This window comes from Centropristis striata, chromosome 5, assembly GCF_030273125.1.
Source record: "Centropristis striata isolate RG_2023a ecotype Rhode Island chromosome 5, C.striata_1.0, whole genome shotgun sequence".
NCBI lineage: Eukaryota > Metazoa > Chordata > Actinopteri > Perciformes > Serranidae > Centropristis > Centropristis striata.
In genome coordinates this window covers 3,127,871-3,149,281 of record NC_081521.1, presented here as the reverse complement: position 1 = coordinate 3,149,281, position 21,411 = coordinate 3,127,871, and the positions used below count along the sequence as shown (strand labels likewise).

The 21,411-nt window shown below is 36.6% G+C and overlaps 1 protein-coding gene across 1 annotated transcript; it reads right to left on the bottom strand.

Moving 5' to 3' along the window:
• Positions 1 to 6,768: 6,768 nt before the first annotated feature.
• LOC131972043 (twist-related protein 2-like) lies at positions 6,769 to 8,133 on the bottom strand. The gene has a single exon (XM_059333785.1). The coding sequence runs from the start codon at positions 8,131 to 8,133 to the stop codon at positions 7,501 to 7,503; it is 633 nt and encodes a 210-aa protein (XP_059189768.1). The 3' UTR covers positions 6,769 to 7,500.
• Between the last annotated feature and the right edge of the window lie 13,278 nt (positions 8,134 to 21,411).

The window sequence follows — 21,411 nt, the reverse complement described above, 5'->3', positions numbered from 1 at the left end:
TAATTTGTCTCACTGTATCTATGACACACTCTAACCATGTTCCTGTGGGTTGACACTGTGTGAAAAGCTTTAATGATGTAACTTTTTAGCCAAAGTGTCCGGATACATAAACGTGTAAGTAAAAAGATCAAACTACAAGTTAGAATTTGGGCCCAAACAAGCTCTAACTATCCTCCAGAGCCCTTAATTGCACATTAACGTGTTCTTTTTGGAGGAATTAAGTGTTCCTGACTGACCAAGCAAAGGCACACAGACCTCGTTAAAAAAAAAAAAAAAAAAAGAAAAGGCCGGGGGAAGGAAAACAACAGAGGCAGTTTAACAAGAGAGACAGGAGACAAAAAGGGTGTGGCGCCAGTATAATAAATCTTTGCACCGTTTTCATCATCCACTTCTACCAAAACAACAAGAATCTCATGACGAGTTTGAAGACAGTTTTATTTATTTTTTAGACAAATAAGGACTCATGTGCTGTATGTACATGACAAGTAATGGTTGAGGAATTTCTCTGTTGAGTCATTTTTCTCCCGTAAAGCACCACAATGTATATACTTCAAGTAAATTATCCTGTGAGATAAATTCCTTTTTCTGTCTGTAAACGAGTGTAAAAGAGACAAACAAACCAATCAGTGTCTGAGATTGAAGTTTTACTTAAAAACATCCAGGAAAAAAGGTTGAAACAACAACAAAAATGAGCATTAATACTGGTCCAACCTGACTTGTATCGTCCATTTCTCAGTAAATTAAATCTCTTTGTTGGTGTAGTTGTTCCAAGATGCCTTTTCATATTCGGTACCCAACACGTTCCATTTGCATCAGAGTCCACATGGTAATGTTATCATGGAGCAGAGTCACGTTAATCAGCAGCTGGAAAGACAAAAAAATATATATATATATATTACCACTGACATCTATCTATAAAAGAACCTCGTCTCACAGGATTCCGTGAAATAGCCACGGATTTGCTTAACTCAAAATCCGTGGAAGAGCCACGGATTCACTCAAATTTCCGTGAAACTGACACAAAAAGACACAAAATGACAAAAAAATTACACAAATGACAAAAAATAGACACAAAATGACAAAAAAGACACAAATTGACTAAAAAAAGACACAAAATGACTGAAAAAAGACACAAAATGACCAAAAATAGACACAAAATGACGCTTAATTCAAAATCCATGGAATAGCCACGGAATCACTCAAATTTCCGTGAAACTGACACGGATTTCGCTACAATGCAAGTTAATGAGTCCATGGATATTTTTTCCTTTTGGTTTGTTCCAAGTCATGTGACTTTCAAGGTCCCGGCGGTCAGAACAAAAAACATGGCGGACAGTTCTCTCATTTTCAGTGAAAAAAAATCAATATTTTGACTTAGTTTCTGCATAAAAATGGATTTTGATCACATTTCTAGCGAGAAATATATGTTGTATTTTCTAAATATTCACTCAGTGAATGTACATAATCACTTTGTATGTTGGAATAGCCACGGGATATGACTGTCATTAACTTGCATTGTAAAAAAAAGACACAAAATTACCAAAAAAAGACAAAATTACTAAAAAAAGAAACAAAATTGCAAAAAAAAAGACACAAAATTACCACACTACGGACACATTTATGTTTTATTTTCTAAATCTTCACTCAGTGAATGTACATAATCACTTTGTATGTTGGAATAGCCACGAGATATGACTGTCATTAACTTGCATTGTAGCGAAATCCGTGTCAGTTTCATGGAAATTTGAGTGATTCTGTGGCTATTTCACGGATTCCTGTGAGACCAGGTTGATATTTACACTACGCATTAACCCTATAAAGCCTGAACCATGAAATAATTGCCAGAAAATTCAATTTTTGTAAAAACTGAGTGCTTATTAACCTGCTGACGAATTTTAAGAAATAAATAAATTGCATATATGAATTCTAATTTGTATCATATTTGATACATCAGGTCTTTTTGTGCATTTTGTTGTTTTTCTCAAACTAACAAAAACATATAAACCCTAACATTTTTAACTTATTAAGACTTTGACTTTTCCTTTTTCCTCAACCATGCAAAATACATATTTTTTCCATATAACACAACATCATACATCTGCAGATTTGAAGTTTTTTAATGCAGCAATGATCCATTTGTGGAACCTGCATATCATTTTTGCTACATCTGGTATTTTTGTGCAATTTGTTGCTCAGTTTGTTTATCTTCAACACATGTATACATCAGGTTTTTGATGATGTAGAGGTCTCAAAAATAACTGTATCTAATATGATACACTTGGCTTTATAGGGTTAAGAGTATTACACCTCATTGTACATCACACTTTCACACACAAGCTCATTTGTCCAGAATTGAAAAATCTACTTAATCTCACACTATATGAATACATACTTCCTGCACTAGTTCATTTAAATCATTGAAGGCCCAAAGACTACATATAATATTCTGCCCTGAAAAAGTCTAACTGCAGTAACTACATTTTTGGTTGAAATTGAGTTAAAACTAAAAAATTAACTCCTTGATGTCTCTTTTATCTTGTGACAAAGTTTTAGATTTTAATTTTGATTTATTTCAGAGAAATAATAATGTAAAAATTGCAGTAACTACAAAATCCAACTCAAAACCAAAGCAGACTGTGATACAGTGCAGCCTTGTATTTCTTCATTGTGTTGAATAGTGAAAACCAGAATAATAGAAATTATAAGTTTATTTAATAGGGATACTGATTAAGTAAAAAAAGTGAGATATAAAATTATATTAAGACTAAAATATAACATTACTTTATATTTTAAGTCTAAAATACACAAATATTGGAATAGAGTTGTTCAACACTTTTAAAACAACATTATAGTTACTGCACTCTGTTAATTATTACTATTAGAACATTTTACAGTAAAACCAAACACTAAACCAAAAACTACCAAACATTCAAATATTTTGATCATTTTAACCCTTTAAATGGCAGTTTGATTGCACAATGTCACTGTTTTTCAAAGAAAAAACACAAAAAAATTAGTTATTTTCCATATGATAAATAATTTTTGGCTGGCGCATTGGTTTTTATCATATCCTTGGATATGTCAAATATTAAGAACAAAATAGATTTTGATGCATTTATAGTTTTTGTGTGTAGTGTCAGATTTAAAATGTAAAAACCCCTTTAATAAATAATGGTGATCATGTTTGATATTCAAATTGTTATGAGTTCATAATATAAACAAATATACCAATAACAAACAAATGAATTGATCTTTTTAGTTTCTGAGATACAGATATTTACTTATCATACTGTATACTCATACTATATTATATTTTTTTCTTTTCAAAAAAATGGAATGGAGTAATGTGTAAAAACAGAATGTCCCCAAAGGCTAAATAAATGACAATAAAAACTCACTTTTCATTAAAACGGTTGGGTTGATTTTTTAAAATTTCTTCATATTTGCTAAAACAAGTCCAGAAAACACTTCCACCAAAGGAAAAATATTTTAAAAATCAATTGCAGGCACTAATGGGTTAGGATTTAATAGAAATTGCATTGGACACATCTATAATATTCATAATTTGATGTTGCACATGAATACTCCTAAATAATATGGAAGGTTCAATAATAATAATCTAACACTAACACTGACATAGAAAATAACACTTTAACTCCATTGTTTGATAACAGAAATAAATACCATGTCTGATTTGATTCAACTTGATTTATATGTTATAATTAAGGTATAATTGATAATTTAATGCATAGACATTAATAAACTTTTATTATTTTTTAAAATGTATTATTATTGCAAACTCTGGGAAATAAGAATCCAACTGGTGCAAATGTTTTTTATTGTCACTCCAGGGAATGTCAGTCAAATTGGTTTTGGGTTGTTTTAATAGGAGATCTACATGTTTTTTTTTTTTAATTTTCATAAATCCTAGTATTGTTTTTATTGTGCCGTCAAGGGAGTATCAATCAAGCTGGTGTCGTATTATTTATATGATAATATCTGTTTGTGCAAATTAACTCTTCTGCTGTTGACAAATTTTTTGAAATCACACTGCAAAAAAAAAGGTGTTTAGTCTAAAAACCAGATAAAACAGTAAATCTGAGGGAAATGATCTTGCTGCATGGACAGATAATTTACCTTGACAAGATTTATTAAATTAAGATTATTAAATCTAGAAATAAGCATGTTGAACACTTAAAATAAGAAATTAACTCTTAAAACAAGATAAATTATCCAACACTTCTAAATCTAAAGTTTCTTTTTTTTAGTTTGGTAAGAAACAAATCATTTGCAGTGTATCTATCTGATCTAATAAGTGTGTTTGATTTATATCTGTTGACTGATATTATCGTAGGTATTGGCGTATATGCTGTCTGATTTTTTAAAACATTTTTTACACAATATATAACACAGAAAATACTCCTTAGTGTGATTTTTCTTGTTTTTATTTTTAATTAACGGCACCCCCCGCCATCCTCGAAGATCAAGTTCATTTTATTTTCTATTTAGAACCAGATCACAACAGAAGTCATTTAAAGTTACCTTTTTAGAACAGATCTCTATCTTGTCCTTTTATTTAACAAACTAAATAAGCTTATGTTATTTATCTAACACTATCTAAATCTAAGTTGTTGTTTTTTATCTTGGTAAGAAACAAATAATTTGCAGTTCATCACTGTAAAAAAAGAAAGAAAAAAGCAGAAGAAGTAGTGATACTAATAAGTAGCTATCATATTGTCATACAGTAATTACACATATTCTATATGACAGCTTGTAAGTCTCATTTTATATATAAAAACTACTGGCACTGCTTTTTTATTTTGGTCCCAAACTGGATTCTTTTTAAATGTCAAGTGTCTCCTAACATCATGTCAGAGAGGGTTATTCCTCTAGACCACACGGAGCTGGAAACATTAGACACTAATGGTTATAATTATATTCTATATGATGGTTATACTGGCATTGAAGGAACAAGTGGTTTGTTATGGATGTGAATCAAATACAAACAGAACAAAAGTCTCTGGAGCTGCAGGTGATGTTCGTTTCTTAGTTTTCTGTCTTGTGAGACTAAAATCAGTGATGTCATGATGAAAACTGGACTTTATGTTGCTTTATTGTATTTTATTTGGCAATTACAGATGTTGACATTTAACCCTCCGGTACTCCTGGGCTCCTTTTTGACCCCAAAACATTTTCATAATACCATTAATAAAGGTAAATAAATACATTTCAACTTTCTTCAGACATTTTTACGTGTTTTATACATTTTTAAAGCACCCAAGGTCCTCAGGGTAAAAAAGGACCCCATGACATCAGACTGGTTTTAGGACATGTAGACAAAAATTATTAACAACTTTTTTTTTCCACCTTTTAAGTCAACTCATGACCAACACATTGATGTATAATGTTGATATTTGTTTTCATTATTATTGGTCAGTTTTAGTCAAATATACAAAATAAGGGCCTCATGGGGTGTCATGGGGTCCTTTTTGACCACAGGTGTGATTTTTTTTTTTTTCCACTTTCTTTTTTACTGTCATCTAAAAAATGTGCAATGTTTTCAAAACATATGTTTCGCTAAAATTTGACACACCACGTAGAGTGTTGATTTTACGATTTTATGATTTTTTGTTTTTATTTGTATACATGCATATTTTATTTTGTGCGGGCAGTACATTTTACGTTTTATTTTATTTATTTTTATCCTATTTGTGTTATCTATTTATTGTTTGTGCAGCACTTTGGAAACCTTGTGTTTGCTAAAATTGTGCTATATGAATAAAGAGGATTAGATTGGATAACCTAGTCTGTACTTTCCCATCAAGAATTTTTTCCCCACTACAATTTTTTTTTTTTAATTCAGGTTTTATTATTTTTTTCTCTTGAATTGAGGCCTAATTTTGTATATTTGACTAAATGGAAAAAATATGAAAATTATACATCAATGTGTTGGTCATGAGTTGCCTTAAAAGGTGAAAAAAAAAGTTGGTAATAATTTTTGTCTACATGTTCTAAAACCAGTCTGATGTTATGGGATCCTTTTTTGACCACAGGTGTGATTTTCTTTATTTCTTTTTTTTTGCTGTCATCTAAATGTTTTCCAAACAAAAGTTTCACTAAAAGTTGACATAACCTCCTCTTTTTTTTAAACTAAACTTTTTTGTCCACTATTACTATTAAAACAAATATTCAGTTGTTTTTTTTTTTTTACTTTTTTTTCTTTCTAATATAATGGAAAAAAATATGAAAATTAAATATCAATGTGTTGGTCATGAATTGCCTTAAAAGGTGAAAAAAAAAAAAAAGTTAATAATTTTTTTCTACATGTCCTAAAACCAGTGTCATGGGTGTATAGTCTAACAAGGGTTAAAGAAAATAGTTATTTTTCAAACCAAAGACGTGGGCGTAGGTGTGTGTGTGTGTGTGTGTGTGTGTGTGCACCTATGCATGTGTGCACATTTGTGTGTGTGTGTGTGTGTGTGTGTGTGTGTGTGTGTATAAATCAGCTCTCACCTCCTCCATCACTTCCAGTGGTTTATGGGGAGCCCAGCAGGGAGCCACATCAGCCTCCCCTCTTTGATGGTGACACACATGATTCATGGCCCTTTTTTTTTTTTTTTTTTGCGAGGCCGTTTGTTTTCATTACGCCTCCTCGTCAGCTCGCTCTGAGCTGCATCACGCTTTCGTGCAAGGCAAGCAACTTTGGGCCAGAATGAGAGGAAAGAATTTCAAGAGGAGAGGTTTTTTTTTTTTGTTGGCAGGAGAAGAAACAAAGGGGCTTGGTTTGGGTACAGAGAGGAGAAACTTAAGTCGGGACGACGGCTGACTACTTTTTCCACCGTCGTCGTTTTGGGTTCAGAGGTGGTCAGGAAACCATGATATGTCTTTGGAAAAGTAGGTACAAAAAGTCAAAAGGTCCAATCTCTCTTGAAACATCCAATTTTGTCAAATTCCTCCTCTGCATTCTCTAGTTATTGCTCTTTATATATTATACAAAACTTTATACACTTGCTTGCCCCGAGGCGGAAATAAAGTTAAATAAAAAATATAAAAATGGAGTTCAAATGTGGCTCAAAGTCGGCATAAAATAAAAAAGGTGAGCTTCAATCTGAGGAAGTGGAGGGGTCAGAGGTTCTCCTGCAGAAAGGCTGTCCTTAACCACCAGGTTGTTGACTTTATTGGCGGTTTAATGGCGTCCAGATGGTTTAATCTCTTACCTGTCCGGTCCTCCATTGGTAATCAATGTAAACAAAGTACTTTAAAAAGCTCGGAATTAAACACAGTTCCTGTTGTGCTTCTGTTCTTGGCACATTTGAGCAGTAAAATAGCTGCAAAATGACAAGAATGCATCTAATAATGTAGACAACGATGAAAACCCAATGAAGGTTTAGTGGCTTTGTCCGTCCAAAATGCTCAAGTGCGAGATAATCGTTCCATCGAGACACGTCCAGACGTCTCCTCGGGATATTTCCCTTGCAAAGAAAAACCCAAAAACCGGGACTAGTGCCCAGCAGCAGACATGGTGGACCAGGCGCCCTCCATCCTCCACACGGAGAAGGCGTAGCTGAGCCTCTCGTGGGCCAGGTAGTTGCACCCCGCCTGCTTCGTGTCCATCTCGTCGTTCTGCAGAACTTGATACAGGAAGTCGATGTAGCGTGACGCCAACTTGAGCGTCTGGATCTTGCTCAGTTTGTCCGAGGGAAGCGTCGGGATGATCTTACGCAACGAGGCGAAGGCTTCGTTTAAGGACTGAGTCCGTTGGCGCTCTCTGATGTTGGCGATCACCCGTTGGCCGTGCGGGTCCTCGAGCGCCGAAAGCGACCCGGGACTCGGACCGGGACCCGGAGAAAGGGACGGGTCCGAGGAAGGAGGCCTGGGTTGGGGTTGGGGACTCCTCTTGAGTCTTTTGGGCAGCGTGTAGATCTGGACGTCCTCTCCCGGCTTCATCTTTGGCGATGTCGACGTCGTAACGTGATCCTCCGGGTTCAAGCCCGTCTGCCGCTTACGCCCGGCAACCCCCGGCGTTGCCACGACAACGGGACAGGCGTTGGAAGGTGGTCTTCCGGAGTTCTCCTCGCTGGAAAGCACCCCTCCCTCAGGGTGCTCATCACCACACTGCTCCTCCTCTCTCATGCTTCAGGCCACGTTTTTTTCTTCTGTCTTCTTCTGATTTGACTCTTTAATTTATCCTCCTTTATACTCCTCTGTAGCTTCTCTCTTTATCCTCCTACTCTCTGAAATGCTGGAATTTTAATGTTGAATTTCAAGGTTTGAAAAGTGCTTGGATTTTGGATTAAGTGCTTGTAAATGCTTGAAATTCTTACTGTATTTCTCCTGCAATCTGACGATAGATAACCGCATTTTCAATGGAAAAAAATATATAAACTGAAACGCCTATATAGCTTATAATCTCTCTTTATCCTCCTACTCTTCTGTAGATCTCCAGGGCTTCTCTCTTTATCCTCCTACTCCTCTGTAGATCTCCAGGGCTTCTCTCTTTTTCTTCCTTCCACTCCTTCTTCAGGAACTCCCCCTTACGTTTGGCCTTCTTCTTCTGCTGTTTTGTCCTTCTTCTTCTTTTGCAACAGATATACCAGCGTACTTCTTAGTCCCATCCGAGCATGCCGAGCCCTAAAACGGGTGCGTAATCACCACTCGGCTTGCTTCTCCTTCATCCAAACATGTGGAAGGAGTCCTTGCAGTGATCTTTCCCCCACTCTCTGTGAGTCTATCGTCAAACGGGGCACCACCACTCTCTCGTCCCGCTCCTGTGGCTCGCTTTGCTTGCATGTGAGACAACAGCAACCTGAATCTGACTTTTTAAAGGGAGGGAACCGTAAAGCTTCCAGCTGCCCACCCATCTGAGTCACCGATTGGTCCGGAGGACTTTTTTTGGCCAGCTGAGCTTAAGACAACAGGAAGAACGGATCTGAAGCGATTGGTCCGATCAAAAGGGACGAGGCGGAGACAAAGGTGCGTCCTGCAGCCAACCAGATCCAACCGTTGTGACGTTTGCTTCTTGTCATAGAAGTTGCCCAAGTTTATAGGTTCCAGATTTCCTCTAAAGTAGTTACCATCCCCCCCTCCTTCTTCTTCTTCTCTCTCTCTCTCTCTCCACAACTCAGCACCATCATCGGTTGCTTTCAATATACTTCAGAGAAAAAGGAGGAAAAAAAAAAACTGTAAGAGAAGCTCCACAAATGTTTTTGTTTCTGGGGTGAAAGCCACATGGTTCATCTTTCTGCTTTATAAATAGAGAAATGTGGTGATTCTTCAACACGTAGCATTCCAGTCAGATGGAGTAATGCTTCAAAACTAATAATTCTTTATTTGTTCATTTTCTGTTTCTGTAGTTAATCTGTTTTTTTTTTTTTACATTGTTGCAGTTGGGGCAGGTCTTCTATCATTAGGGATTGAAGAAAAAATAAGTTACTTTGATAACACTTTATATTAGGGAACACATATTCAACATTAATTAGTTGCTTATTAGCATGAAAATAAGTAGCATATTGGCTCTTAATTAGTCATTATTCAGTAGTTATTAATGCCTTATCCTGCATGGCCTTATTATACAACCAGTAAGACATTAACTAAAAGTTTTCCCTCAATAACCTCAGAATTATTGCTTATTAGTAGTAAGTAAGGAAGTTGTTGTATATGAGTAACAATCTAATTATGCTTTACTTCATATGGACTTTATAATCTCTACATAGCGGTGAACAAAACCATCGAAACGGCAAATAGCCACCTCTACAAAGTGGCTCACTTGTTGTGACAATGTTAGTCTACCAGTGAGCCACTTTGTAGAGAAATTATTGACATTATAATCTACCAATCCTCATCCAATCATCCAAAAGGAGCCACCAGTCACGTCAAAGGTCCACATTCTATACACATTCATCTATTTACATTTATACAACTTCTACCTATAACATTGTCAGTCTTGTCCTCTCCTCTCGGCTCTGTGTAAACAGCCTGCAGTTCAATCAGATCTTTACTGAGTTTTTGTCACATGACTGTAGGTCCGAGCTGAGCCAATCATGACCTCCCAGTTTTGTGCAAAATTTAATGTTTTTTTTTATTTTATTTATTTATTTTTAGGATGTGGTTAGTGCAAACTGATTTTTTTTTGTTTTTGCCAAATTTTAAATGAGATATTTAGAATAAAGTAATTTTGAATAAAGTATGTTTTTCCTGATGGTGGCTCTTGTCGCATGATTTGTTTTAGAACCGTAAAAAATTTCATTTATGTCTGTTTTCACAGTATTTGTGATTTATTTATTCACTTTTTTACTTTATCTACAACATGCCTTTCAAACCAGCTTGTGGGTTGTGGTTTAAAGAGAGTTGAAATAAAAAAGCATCAAACCACAATCATACATAAATCCAATCAGACATCATTAGGCACATAACCAAAACAAAATTCCCTTTCTGATGTTCTATAACATTAGGAGAAACTTTCTTTAACCCTCTGGTGTCCACAAAATCGCCAGAGCATGACTTCTTCATGACGTCACGACATAAAAACTTCAGCAGCATGGAGCCCTGCTGTCAGCTGAACTCTAAAGTTTTGGCTTTTCTAGAAGTTTCCATGTCCAATTTAAAGCATCAACTCTTTTTCAGCAAAGATAAAAAACTACCTTGACCAAGTGTAACATGATTTTACTTTTTTTTTTTTATTGCAGTGATTTTTCAAATTTTGCTTTAATTTAATTGTAATGCATTTTCATGTGTTTTTTTTTATGTTTTTTAATTATTTTTTGTTTGTTTTTATGTGTATATTTTGTGGTTTTTGTGTTTTCTTAATCTTTGTGTTTTGTTTGTTTTTTATAATAATTTTCTGTGTTTTTTCAAATGTTTTTATGTGGTGTATTTTTTGTAATTTTTTTTGTGTTTTTTAGGTTTTTTAATTATTTCTTGTGTTTTTATGTGTATATTTTGTGTTTTTTGTGTTTTTTTTATCAAGTTCTTTTGAGTGTTTTTTCAAATGTTTTTATGTGGTGTGTTTTTTTTTTTTTGTGTTTTTTTTGTGTGTTTTTTGAGTAATTTTCTAGTGGGGTTCTTGTGTTCAAAATGTTGATCCAGTAAGTCAAAATGAAAAATAATAATCAGGTCATATAGGTGAGGTTGTGCTGAAAACAATGATACCAACACGTCATGGTGAACAATTTTTAAGTGGTTTGTATACAGACAGAATGAAAAGGAGTCAAAAACCAACAAAACAGCCCCAAACTCCAAAGGGTTAATAAATACCTGGAAGTACTATTGAAAGTATTCCACACCTCCAAACACCTCCGAGTGGTTCTTGTTGGAGAAACAACAGGCTGAGTGTTTTATTTCTCTGCCAGTGACTTGGCTGTTGTTTCTCAGTATAAACCTGGAGGGAGGAACTAGCTGGCATTCAGTCAGCGCTGCAGCACGGAGCTCTAATCACAGCGTTAAGGAAAGAATGAGTTGTGTGGCTCAGAGGGAGGCCGGTGGGACAATTTGTTACTTTTATCCACTGAGCTACATGTTGAACAAGCCTGGGTCCAGGTCCAACGTGCTGGTCGGCCTCCATCATGGCTAACAGCCACACAAGAGAAGAGTCTATTGTTAGGGTTTCACATTTCAGAGACGAGATGCTCCCTTCTTGAGTGAAAATGGTTTTGTGCAGGCACGGTTAGGACCCAGAAGTGGAAAGTATCTCCAGTGAGTCAACTCAAAGATGGCTGAAGTCCACAACGAGAAGAGAAACCTCTATTGTCTGAACACAGATGAGACCGTTCCTCTTGTGCAAACTCCATCACTCACTATGACTGTTTATGAGCCCCGTTTGGGACTCCTGTGATTCACTCAGTACGTTTACATGACACTTGGAAAAAAAACAAATGATTTCCTTGTTCTGACTATAACTCGACAACTGAAGTGCATGTAAACGTGTTAGTCTGACTGATGTTGGAGTTCTCCAACTCTGATTAAGACACCCAGATAAAACGATTGGAATAGGATTTTCACCGGCAAGAAAGTCGCATTAGCCGGTGGCAGTAGCTGGTGGCATTAGCTGGTGGCAGTAGCCGGTCGCATTAACCAGTGGCAATAGCTGGTCGCAGTAGCCGGTTGAATTAGTCCGTGGTAGTAGCCGGTGGTAGTAGCCGGTCGCACAGTAGCCGGTCACATTAGCCGGTCGCATTAGCTGGTGGCAGTAGCCGGTTGAATTAGTCCGTGGTAGTAGCCGGTGGTAGTAGCCGGTGGCAGTAGCCGGTCGCACAGTAGCCGGTCACATTAGCCGGTCGCATTAGCTGGTGGCAGTAGCCGGTCACAGTAGCCAGTCACAGTATCCGGTCACATTAGCCAGTCGCAATAGCCGGTCACATTAGCCAGTGGCAGTAGCCGGTCACATTAGCAAGTCGCATTAGCTGGTCACATTAGCAGGTCGCATTAGCCGGTCGCATTAGCCGGTGGTAGTAGCTGGTCACATTAGCAAGTCGCATTAGCTGGTCACATAATCAGGTTGCATTAGCCAGTCGCATTAGCCAGTCGCATTAGCCGTGGCAGTAGCCGGTCGCAGTTGCCGGTCGCAGTTGCCGGTTGAATGAGTCGGTCACATTAGCCGGTGGCAGTAGCTGGTCATTAGCCGGTCACATTAGCCGATGTCAGTAGCCTGTCACATTAGCCAGTCGCATCCCGCCTGCTTCGTGTCCATCTCGTCGTTCTGCAGAACTTGGTACAGGAAGTCGATGTAGCGTGACGCCAACTTGAGCGTCTGGATCTTGCTCAATTTGTCCGAGGGCAGTGTCGGGATGATCTTACGCAACGAGGCAAAGGCTTCGTTCAGAGACTGAGTCCGTTGGCGCTCTTGAATGTTGGCAGTCGCATTAGCCGGTCACAGTAGCCGGTCGCATTAGCTGGTCACATTAGCCGGTGGCAGTAGCCGGTCACAGTATCCGGTCACATTAGCCAGTCGCATTAGCCGGTTTCATTAGCCGGTCAGAGTAGCCAGTTGCATTAGCCAGTCACATTAGCCGGTCGCATTAGCCGGTCACATTAGCCAGTTGCAGTAGCCGGTCACATTAGCCGGTCGAATTAGTCAAACTAAAAAGAAGACCTAGACCTAGAAAGAAGCTGTACAGTAGAGCTGCTTTGATCCCAGACTGGATCCCTGCTCACCTGCCTTGCTTCCATCACTCCTCTCCGCCGGGCTGTTGATCTCTGTATGCTTCACTAAGTAAGTGAGTACTTGAGGATTGCAACAGTCTCTTAAACATAAAATCTCAGGTGGGTGGCTTTTCTTAAACTTCATATGACAAAACCAGGCATGCAGTCACACAATGATCACATTAATAATAACACAATCAGTCTGTTGTTGAATGATTAGAAATATTTACAACAGAAAGTCTGAGTTAAAGTAACAATCCTGCTCTCATGCATATCTTTGTGTAAATCAATGTCCATAAAAACAGCTAAGCCGAGACCGCTGCCACCCTCATTGATTCCTTTCATCTTCTGCTGTTTAACCATCATCAGACCTCGGTCCTCTGTGAAGGATCACAACTATTTACACACCACATCTCCCTTCAGACTGTTCCCTGCTCGCTGAAAATAAATACCTCCAAGCTACAGGAGTGAGTGATGGAAAATGGATATCAGGTCTTGATATAAACACATATATTGGGGCAGGGGAGGGGGGGTGGGGCCTCACAATGCCTGGTCCTGTCTGAAGGCCCCCGGAGGCTCACTGCGTTTGGAAAAAGGGGAAGGAACAGCGGACCCTGTCTGTTTGAACTGCATGCTCAAATGAGGACGTAGCATAAATATTTCCACCAAGAGAAACGGGAGAATGTTATCACATGTGGAGCTTATATACACACACACACATGCTTGAAAATTCAAGGGTTTACAATGTGGCATGCATAAACACTGACACACAAATAAAGAGGATCCACTTTATAAACAGGTGGGTTAAAGACAGTTAGTACCAAGGTTATAATAGTTTTGTCATTTTGTGTAGAATTACCAAATTAGTAGTAAAATACTGTAGAATTGGTAAAATGGTAAATGGACCTGTATATGGACCTATATATCACTTTTTTCTGAGACACTGAGTTTTGTGTTTTCATTATCTCTAAGCCAGAATCATCAAAATTACAAGAAAAACAGGCTTGAAATATTTCACTCTATGCTTAATAACCCTCTGGAGTCATGAAAGCGCCGGAGCACGACTTCTTCATGACGTCACGATGTAGAAACGTTCAGGAGCATGTTATGTCAGCTGAACTCTAAAGTTTTGGCTTTTCCAGAAGTTTCCATGTCCATTTTAATGCATTAACCCTTTTTTTTTAGCAAAGGTGAAAAAAAAAAAAACACCTTGAAGTGTATTAACATGATTTTTCTAATTTCGCTTTGTGCATTTAGCATTTGTAATGCAATCTTTTGTGTTTACAGTTTTTTTTGGGGGTTGTTTTTTGTAATTTCTTTGTGTTTTTATTTGTGCTTTTTGTAATTTCTTTGTGTTTTTTATGTTTTTTTTGTAATTTCTTTGTGTTTTTTATGTGTTTTTTGTATTTTTATTGTGTTTTTGGTGTGTTTGTATGTGTTTTTTGGAATTTTGTGTGTGTTTTTGGTTTGTTTTTCATGTTTTTATGCGTTTTACGTGTGTTTTTTGTAATTTTTTTGTGTTTTTGTGTGTTTTTTTGTGTTCAAAATGTTGATCAAGTAATTCAAAATGAAAAAATAATCAGGTCATATAGGTGAGGTTGTGCTGAAAACAATGGTACCAACACGTCATGGTAAAGGTGTTTAAGTGGTTTATACAGGCAGAATGAAAAGGAGTCAAAAACCAACAAAATAGCCCCAAACTCCAGAGGGTTCAGTAATGTGAATGCTTAGACTTCTAAGGATTAATGAATCTATATAATATACGAGTTTCACTTTCTGAAATGATTGACAACAAATATTGAACTTTTTCATGATAGTATATTTTTTTGAGATAATAAAATAATAAATAAAATAGTGCCTGAGGTGTTGTGTGACCTATAGGTGATCTCTGCTAAAGGCTAAAGGCTAATGGTGGATTCTGCAGCAGTGACTTCTACATTCAGTGAGGGCTGTGAGGTCTTTTATTCCTGCTAACAACCTTAAACTCAGGACTGTAGAATAGTTTTGGACGAGCCAACTGGAACTTCAACATTCTGCAACAGGAACATTCCTGAACTATGATCAACAACAATAACTGTCAGAAGCATTAAACACTCCACTTCTGTCACTGTCAGTCTGGCACTCAAATATGGGTGAAATATGTGCCACCAGAAACTGAATTTGAATTATTTACATTTGAATTTGAATTGCTTAACTTGAATAATTGCATTAAAAAACTGAATTTGAATCACATGATTTGAATTTGCATTGTTCACTTTGAACCATTGTATTGAAAAACTGAATCTGAACTGTAATTTCAAATTGCATGCTGCAAACATGCTGGAGATGTGTACTGTGCAAGTTACCAACCCTGAAATGAATTAGTCTTATGCATCGCTTACAAATCCATTTTGTCTTTGTTTGTTTGTTTGTTTGTTTGTTTGTTCAGCCCCTAACTGAAGCTCAGTGGGTTGAAGAGGAGCTGACAGTATGTTTATGATTTAAGTTCTGGCACTAATTATTGTTTTATAAACTTATAGGGGTGTGACGAGATCTCGCCAGATTAAACAACATTTCTCACACCCCTATAAAGTTATATTATCCCTGGACCCCCTCGACCCAAACAACACAAAATGCATTTATTTTAATTTTATTTTGTTTGAATAGAAGTTCCTGATAAAGTCAAAAAGCCTTGATGCAATAAACAAACATTGTGTGGTACTTTTATGCATTTAAAACCTAAAAATGAACCCAAGAGGAAGGGTAAAGTGAAGTATATGCTTCTATGAGTGAAGGTGAAACTGAAATAACCGATGATTTTGCACGTCTGTTCACACAGTAAAGAATGTTGATGAACAGGTTCATTGAACAGGTTGATCAGGTACTGGTCTGGTCTGGTCTGTCACGTAAACCCAATAACACAGTGGCTGAACTTTCAGTTCATCAGTTCATCTGGTATGATGATGATAATCCTGATGATATGGAACAGTTCTCAGGGAGTTCTGTTAACCCTCTGAAATCTTCTATTATGCTATTATGTCCTTTAAAAAATCTGTTAAAAAATCTTTACCATGCCATGTTACAGTTTTTTCAGTGTTACCTCACCTATGTGCCTATAACACATTTGGATGGCCAGTTAAAAGAACGTTTTTTAAAAACACGAAGTAGTTTTTCTCAGTTTTATACTTTGTGTAGTCACTGCAGTTAGACTTTGTAGGACAGTGTAGATTTGTGCAGTTGTGTCTGAACTCTAGACTGTATAAAAATAACAGATGTAGTCTCTGTGATGTCACCCATTGTTTTTTTGGACTCCAGTTTTGAAGCCTTAATTTTGGCTTTCAGCTGAAGGGAACCGAGGATGTGTTTTTTTTTTAGAGGAGGGGGATGTTGAAGTGACTCTTTCAGTCCACCAGGTGGAGCCAGAGACCCTGATGACTCTCAGATGCAGAAACAGCTTTCCATAAAGCATCCATCCTCTGAATGCTCCAGGGGCCCGATTCACAAAGCATTCTTAAGAAGAAAATGCTTCTTAAGTACCACTTTTTTTTCTTAATTTTGGTCATCAGACAAAATGTAACCCTCTGGAGTCCAGAAAAAGAGCCGGAGCACGACTTCTTCATGACGTCACAATGTAAAAACTTCAGCAGCATGTTTCCCTGCTGTCAGCAGGGAACTAACTGAAACTCTAAAGTTTTGGCTTTTCCAGAAGTTTCCATGTCCAATTTAATGCATCAACTCTTTTTTAGCAAAGGTAAAAAAAAAACACACCTCGATGTGTATTAACATGATTTTACTTTTTTTGCTGAGATTTTTCTAATTTAGCTTTGTGCATTTAGCATTTGTAATGAAATCTTTTGTGTTTACAGTTTTTTTTATATATATGTTTTTGGTGTGTTTTGAGTGTGTTTGCATGTGTTTTTTGTAATTTTGTGTGTATTTTTGGTTTGTTTTTCATTTTTTATGTGTTTTCTTTTCCTAATTTCTTTGTGGTTTTTTGCATGTTTTTTGTAATTCTTGTGTGTTTTTTGTATTTTTATTATGTTTTGTGTCTTTTTGGTTTTATGTGTGTTTTTTGTAATTCTTTTGTGTTTTTTTGTGTTCGAAATGTTGATCCAGTAAGTCAAAATGAAAAAAATAATCAGGTCATATAGGTGAGGTTGTGCTGAAAAGAATCACAGCAACACGTCATGGTAAATATTTTTAAGTGGTTTATACAGACAGAATGAAAAGGAGTCAAAAACCAGACAAAATAGCCCCAAACTCTAAAGGGTTAAATAACGTGAATGCTAACTCTTTAGTTGTTTTCTTAACTTTTTCATTACGTTTTTTTCCTAAGATACACTTAAAACAATTAAAAAAACATTTGTTTTTACAGTAAAAAATTACAAAAAATTACAATCACAGACCACTGAGTCACAGTTGGAGCTGGAGCCAAAAGCTGCTTCTCCTCCATTCAGTCAGTTTTTACTAAGAGCATGATAGAAAAAAACTGCTAAAAGAATCTAGTTGTAGTCTTGTAAATAGTTTCCCTGCTAGATTGACAGTCTGTCTAAAACCTCAGTGAGACTAAAAACTCTAAACTCTTGTCCTTAGATGATTCTTCTGGTGTTTAGGGAGCATAAGTGGACTTATTTTGTCAACTCTGCTGAGGTGAAGAATGCACACCACGCTCTGATTATGATATGAAGTATCATATTTGTTTTTGTGTCACGCTGACTGTTTTGACGCTGACTCCTGTTTTCTCGTGGCTCGCTGCCCAGGACATGTCCTTCCTGATGTCCTTGTGTCCTGCGTCCTGCTCCACTGTTTGTTGCTGTAAAGACTCTTAGACCTGCTGACAGACTTGGCAGTGGCACATAAATAATGACATAGTACAACTTTGTGTTGATGGAAAAATATATATCATCACGAGACATTATAATAAATACTGGATGTGTTTTAATTGTTTGCTTCAACAACCTGTTAGCAGCTGAAGTGTCTCACACTGTAAAAAGGTGTTAAAAACCAGATAAAAACAGTAAATCTGAGGGAAATGATGCATGGACAGATAATTTACCTTGACAAGATTTCTTAAATTAAGATTATTAAATCTAGAAATAAGCATGTTGAACACTTAAAATAAGAAATTAACTCTTAAAACAAGATAAATTAAAGCTACAAGCAGTGATGAACTGGCCCGAGCAGAGAGACCTGATGATTATTTGGTTCTTACCAAGATAAAAAAACAAAAAAACGTTTTGTCTCTTGTGTCTTTTTTTTGTGATTTATTTTTTATCTTTTTAGTGATTTTACGTCTTTTGCTTTTTTTTTTTGTCATTTTATGGATTTTTGTGTCTTTTTTTGTCTTTCTTTGGTCTTTTTTGTGTCCTTTTTATCTTTTTATGTCTTTTTGTGATTTTACGACTTTTGCTTTTTTTGGTCATTTTATGTCTTTTTTAGGTCTTTTTTGTGTCGTTTTTTGTGTTTTTTTTATCTTTTTATGTCTTCTTGTGATTTTACGACTTTTTCTTTTTTTGGTCTTTTTGTGTCTTTCTTTGGTCTTTTTGTGTTTTTTTTTTGTCTTTTTTTGTCTTTTTGTGTCTTTTTTGTGTATTTTTTTTGTCTTTTTGTGTCTTTTTTGTGTATTTTTTTGGTCTTTTTTTGTCTTTTTGTGTCTTTTTTTGCCTTTTTGTGTCTTTTTTGTGTCTTTTTTTGTACAAAAGAGATAAAATTAAAGCGATGAACTGGCCCGAGCAGAGTGACCTGACAATTATTTGTTTCTTACCAAGATATAAAAAAAACTTCAGATTTAGAAGTGTTCAATGATTTATCTTGTTTTAAGAGTTAATTTCTTATTTCAAGCGTTCAACATGCTTATTTCTAGATTTAATAATCTCAATTTAAGAAATCTTGTCAAGGTAAATTATCTGTCCATGCAGCAAGATCATTTCCCTCAGATTTACTGTTTTTATCTTGTTTTTAAACACCTTTTTTGCAGTGCATAATTACACTTATGACCTGTCAATAAGTAAACACTTTCTATCTATTTCAGGAACTAATTTCTATGCTTCAATATCCTCATAAAGTCCTTTGTGTTTTTGTCTTGGGAGCAGTCCATGCAGTTATTTTGGAAACAATTGGAGCCACCATGTTAAAACGCCCGTGTGTCTAATTATAGAAAACAATTCAACTGAGAAGTTTTTGATTTCTGCAGCGTGTCGGTAACCTTGACTCATCACCTGAAAAGTCTCTGAATGCACCTGAAGGAAGCAACGAGCGTTTCCCCTGCAGCGTTTACTGTCAACAGGAGACACAAACTCACTTTAACTGCACACAATGAACCCAACAGGTAAAACCAACAGTCAGAAATGCATTTCTTAGGTTTCATAAAGAGTTAAAAGAAAACACAACAGAGTACAGAGAAAACACAAAACAGAGTACAGAGAAAACACAACAGAGTACAGAGAAAACGCAATAGAGTACAAAGAAAATACAACAGAGTACAGAGAAAACACAATAGAGTACAAAGAAAACACAAAACAGAGTACAAAGAAAACACAAAACAGAGTACAAAGAAAACACAAAACAGAGTATAGAGAAAACATGCAAAAACATTCAAAACAGCTACAGTAAAAGGCAGAGTTATTGGTTATTCATAGTTTAGTTATTGTTAAGATAGTTTAGTTATTGGTTATCATTGGTTATATTAAAAAAGCAGGAAGATTTCTGTAGAAAAGCATATTTAACAGTTTTTCAGATCGCTCTTACAAAGCTATTTCTTAATTTTTCTTCACAAAAAACATATGTAGACGTTCAGGAAGAACTCAGGACGCTCAAAGTGAAGTCGGATCAATGATAGGTATTATGGTTTTGCCAAAAATGCTTTCTGTTCGAGGCCAGAAATTCCAGTTTGTCCGCCTCTGGCTGCTGTCACTGTGCCATAGTTTAATTATTTGTTGTCATAGTTTAGTTATTGGTTATCATAGTTTTAAACTGGCCCATAGTTATAATTGTGTTGAGTTTGAGTGAATGTTGTAAGAAGTTCCAGGTCGATGCAGCAGAAAAACTGAAAGCAGTTTTTCCAAATTCAGTATCAGTCAAGCATTAATCACTAGAGCGTGTTGGATAATTACTATGTGACCGGTTTAATAAAGAGCTGAGGTTTGGTGGCATGTCGCCTATCAAGACTTTATAAATGAAGAGGAACCGGTGCATGATAGACAAAGGTGCCCATCCCACCTTGTTGTATAGGAGTCAATGGTGGGTGGAGTAACTATCACCAGTGATGAATCAGAGTGATAATCAGAGTCCAGTGAGGTGAGAGTCAGAAGCATGTCTATAGATAACATCAGAATAATCCAGAAGTGATAAAAAGACAGCCTGAATGATCAGTTTCCTACAGAACAGAGGAAGTTTGTTTTGTTTCTGTAGAAGTATCTGATTTTTTGTTTGTTATGGGTTGGCTTGTTGAACTTTCTAGTGTGTCTGTCTTTCTGAGGACAGATTTTTTTGTCATTTTGTCACAACTGGCAGACACAACTGTAGCTGATCATAAACAAACCAGCATGGCTAATTATGCAGAGCGTCTCCGCTGATCATTAACATAGTGATCGTGAATTAACCGGCATCGCTAACTGTGCACAGAGTGTCCGGTGCTTGTTGTAAACAAACAGAGATCGCTAAGTGAACACCTCCTGCAGCAGCAGCACATACACACTGTACTGCTACAGAGCTAACTATTAGCACATACACACTGTACTGCTACAGAGCTAACTATTAGCACATACACACTGTACTGCTACAGAGCTAACTATTAGCACATACACACTGTACTGCTACAGAGCTAACTATTAGCACATACACACTGTACTGCTACAGAGCTAACTATTAGCACATACACACTGTACTGCTACAGAGCTAACTGTTAGCCTGTTAGCAATTTGCAGACTGGACGCTAAGGGGTTAACATCCCCTCCGGCTCTGCAGCTGGGAGAGACTGCTGCAGGAGGACTGTGCCGCTTCAACTCTTCTTACTCTTCTTAACGAGCCACGGGGGTCGGAAAAGTCTCCAAAAACACCAGAAAAAGTTGCTGGATTTGTCTCCAGTTGCTTTCTTGAGAAATAGTCGCTAAGGGGGTCTGAAAAGTCACTAAATGTAGCGATAAAGTTGCTAAGTTGGCAACACTGCTTCGCTAGCTTTTACAAATGGCGCATGTTGTGTGGTATTAAGTACTACGTCACATCCTGCTTAGCGTTCTATCTGAGACACACTGAGTGTTGAGTTGTTCTGGTCAAAAATATCCAATAAAAAATGAC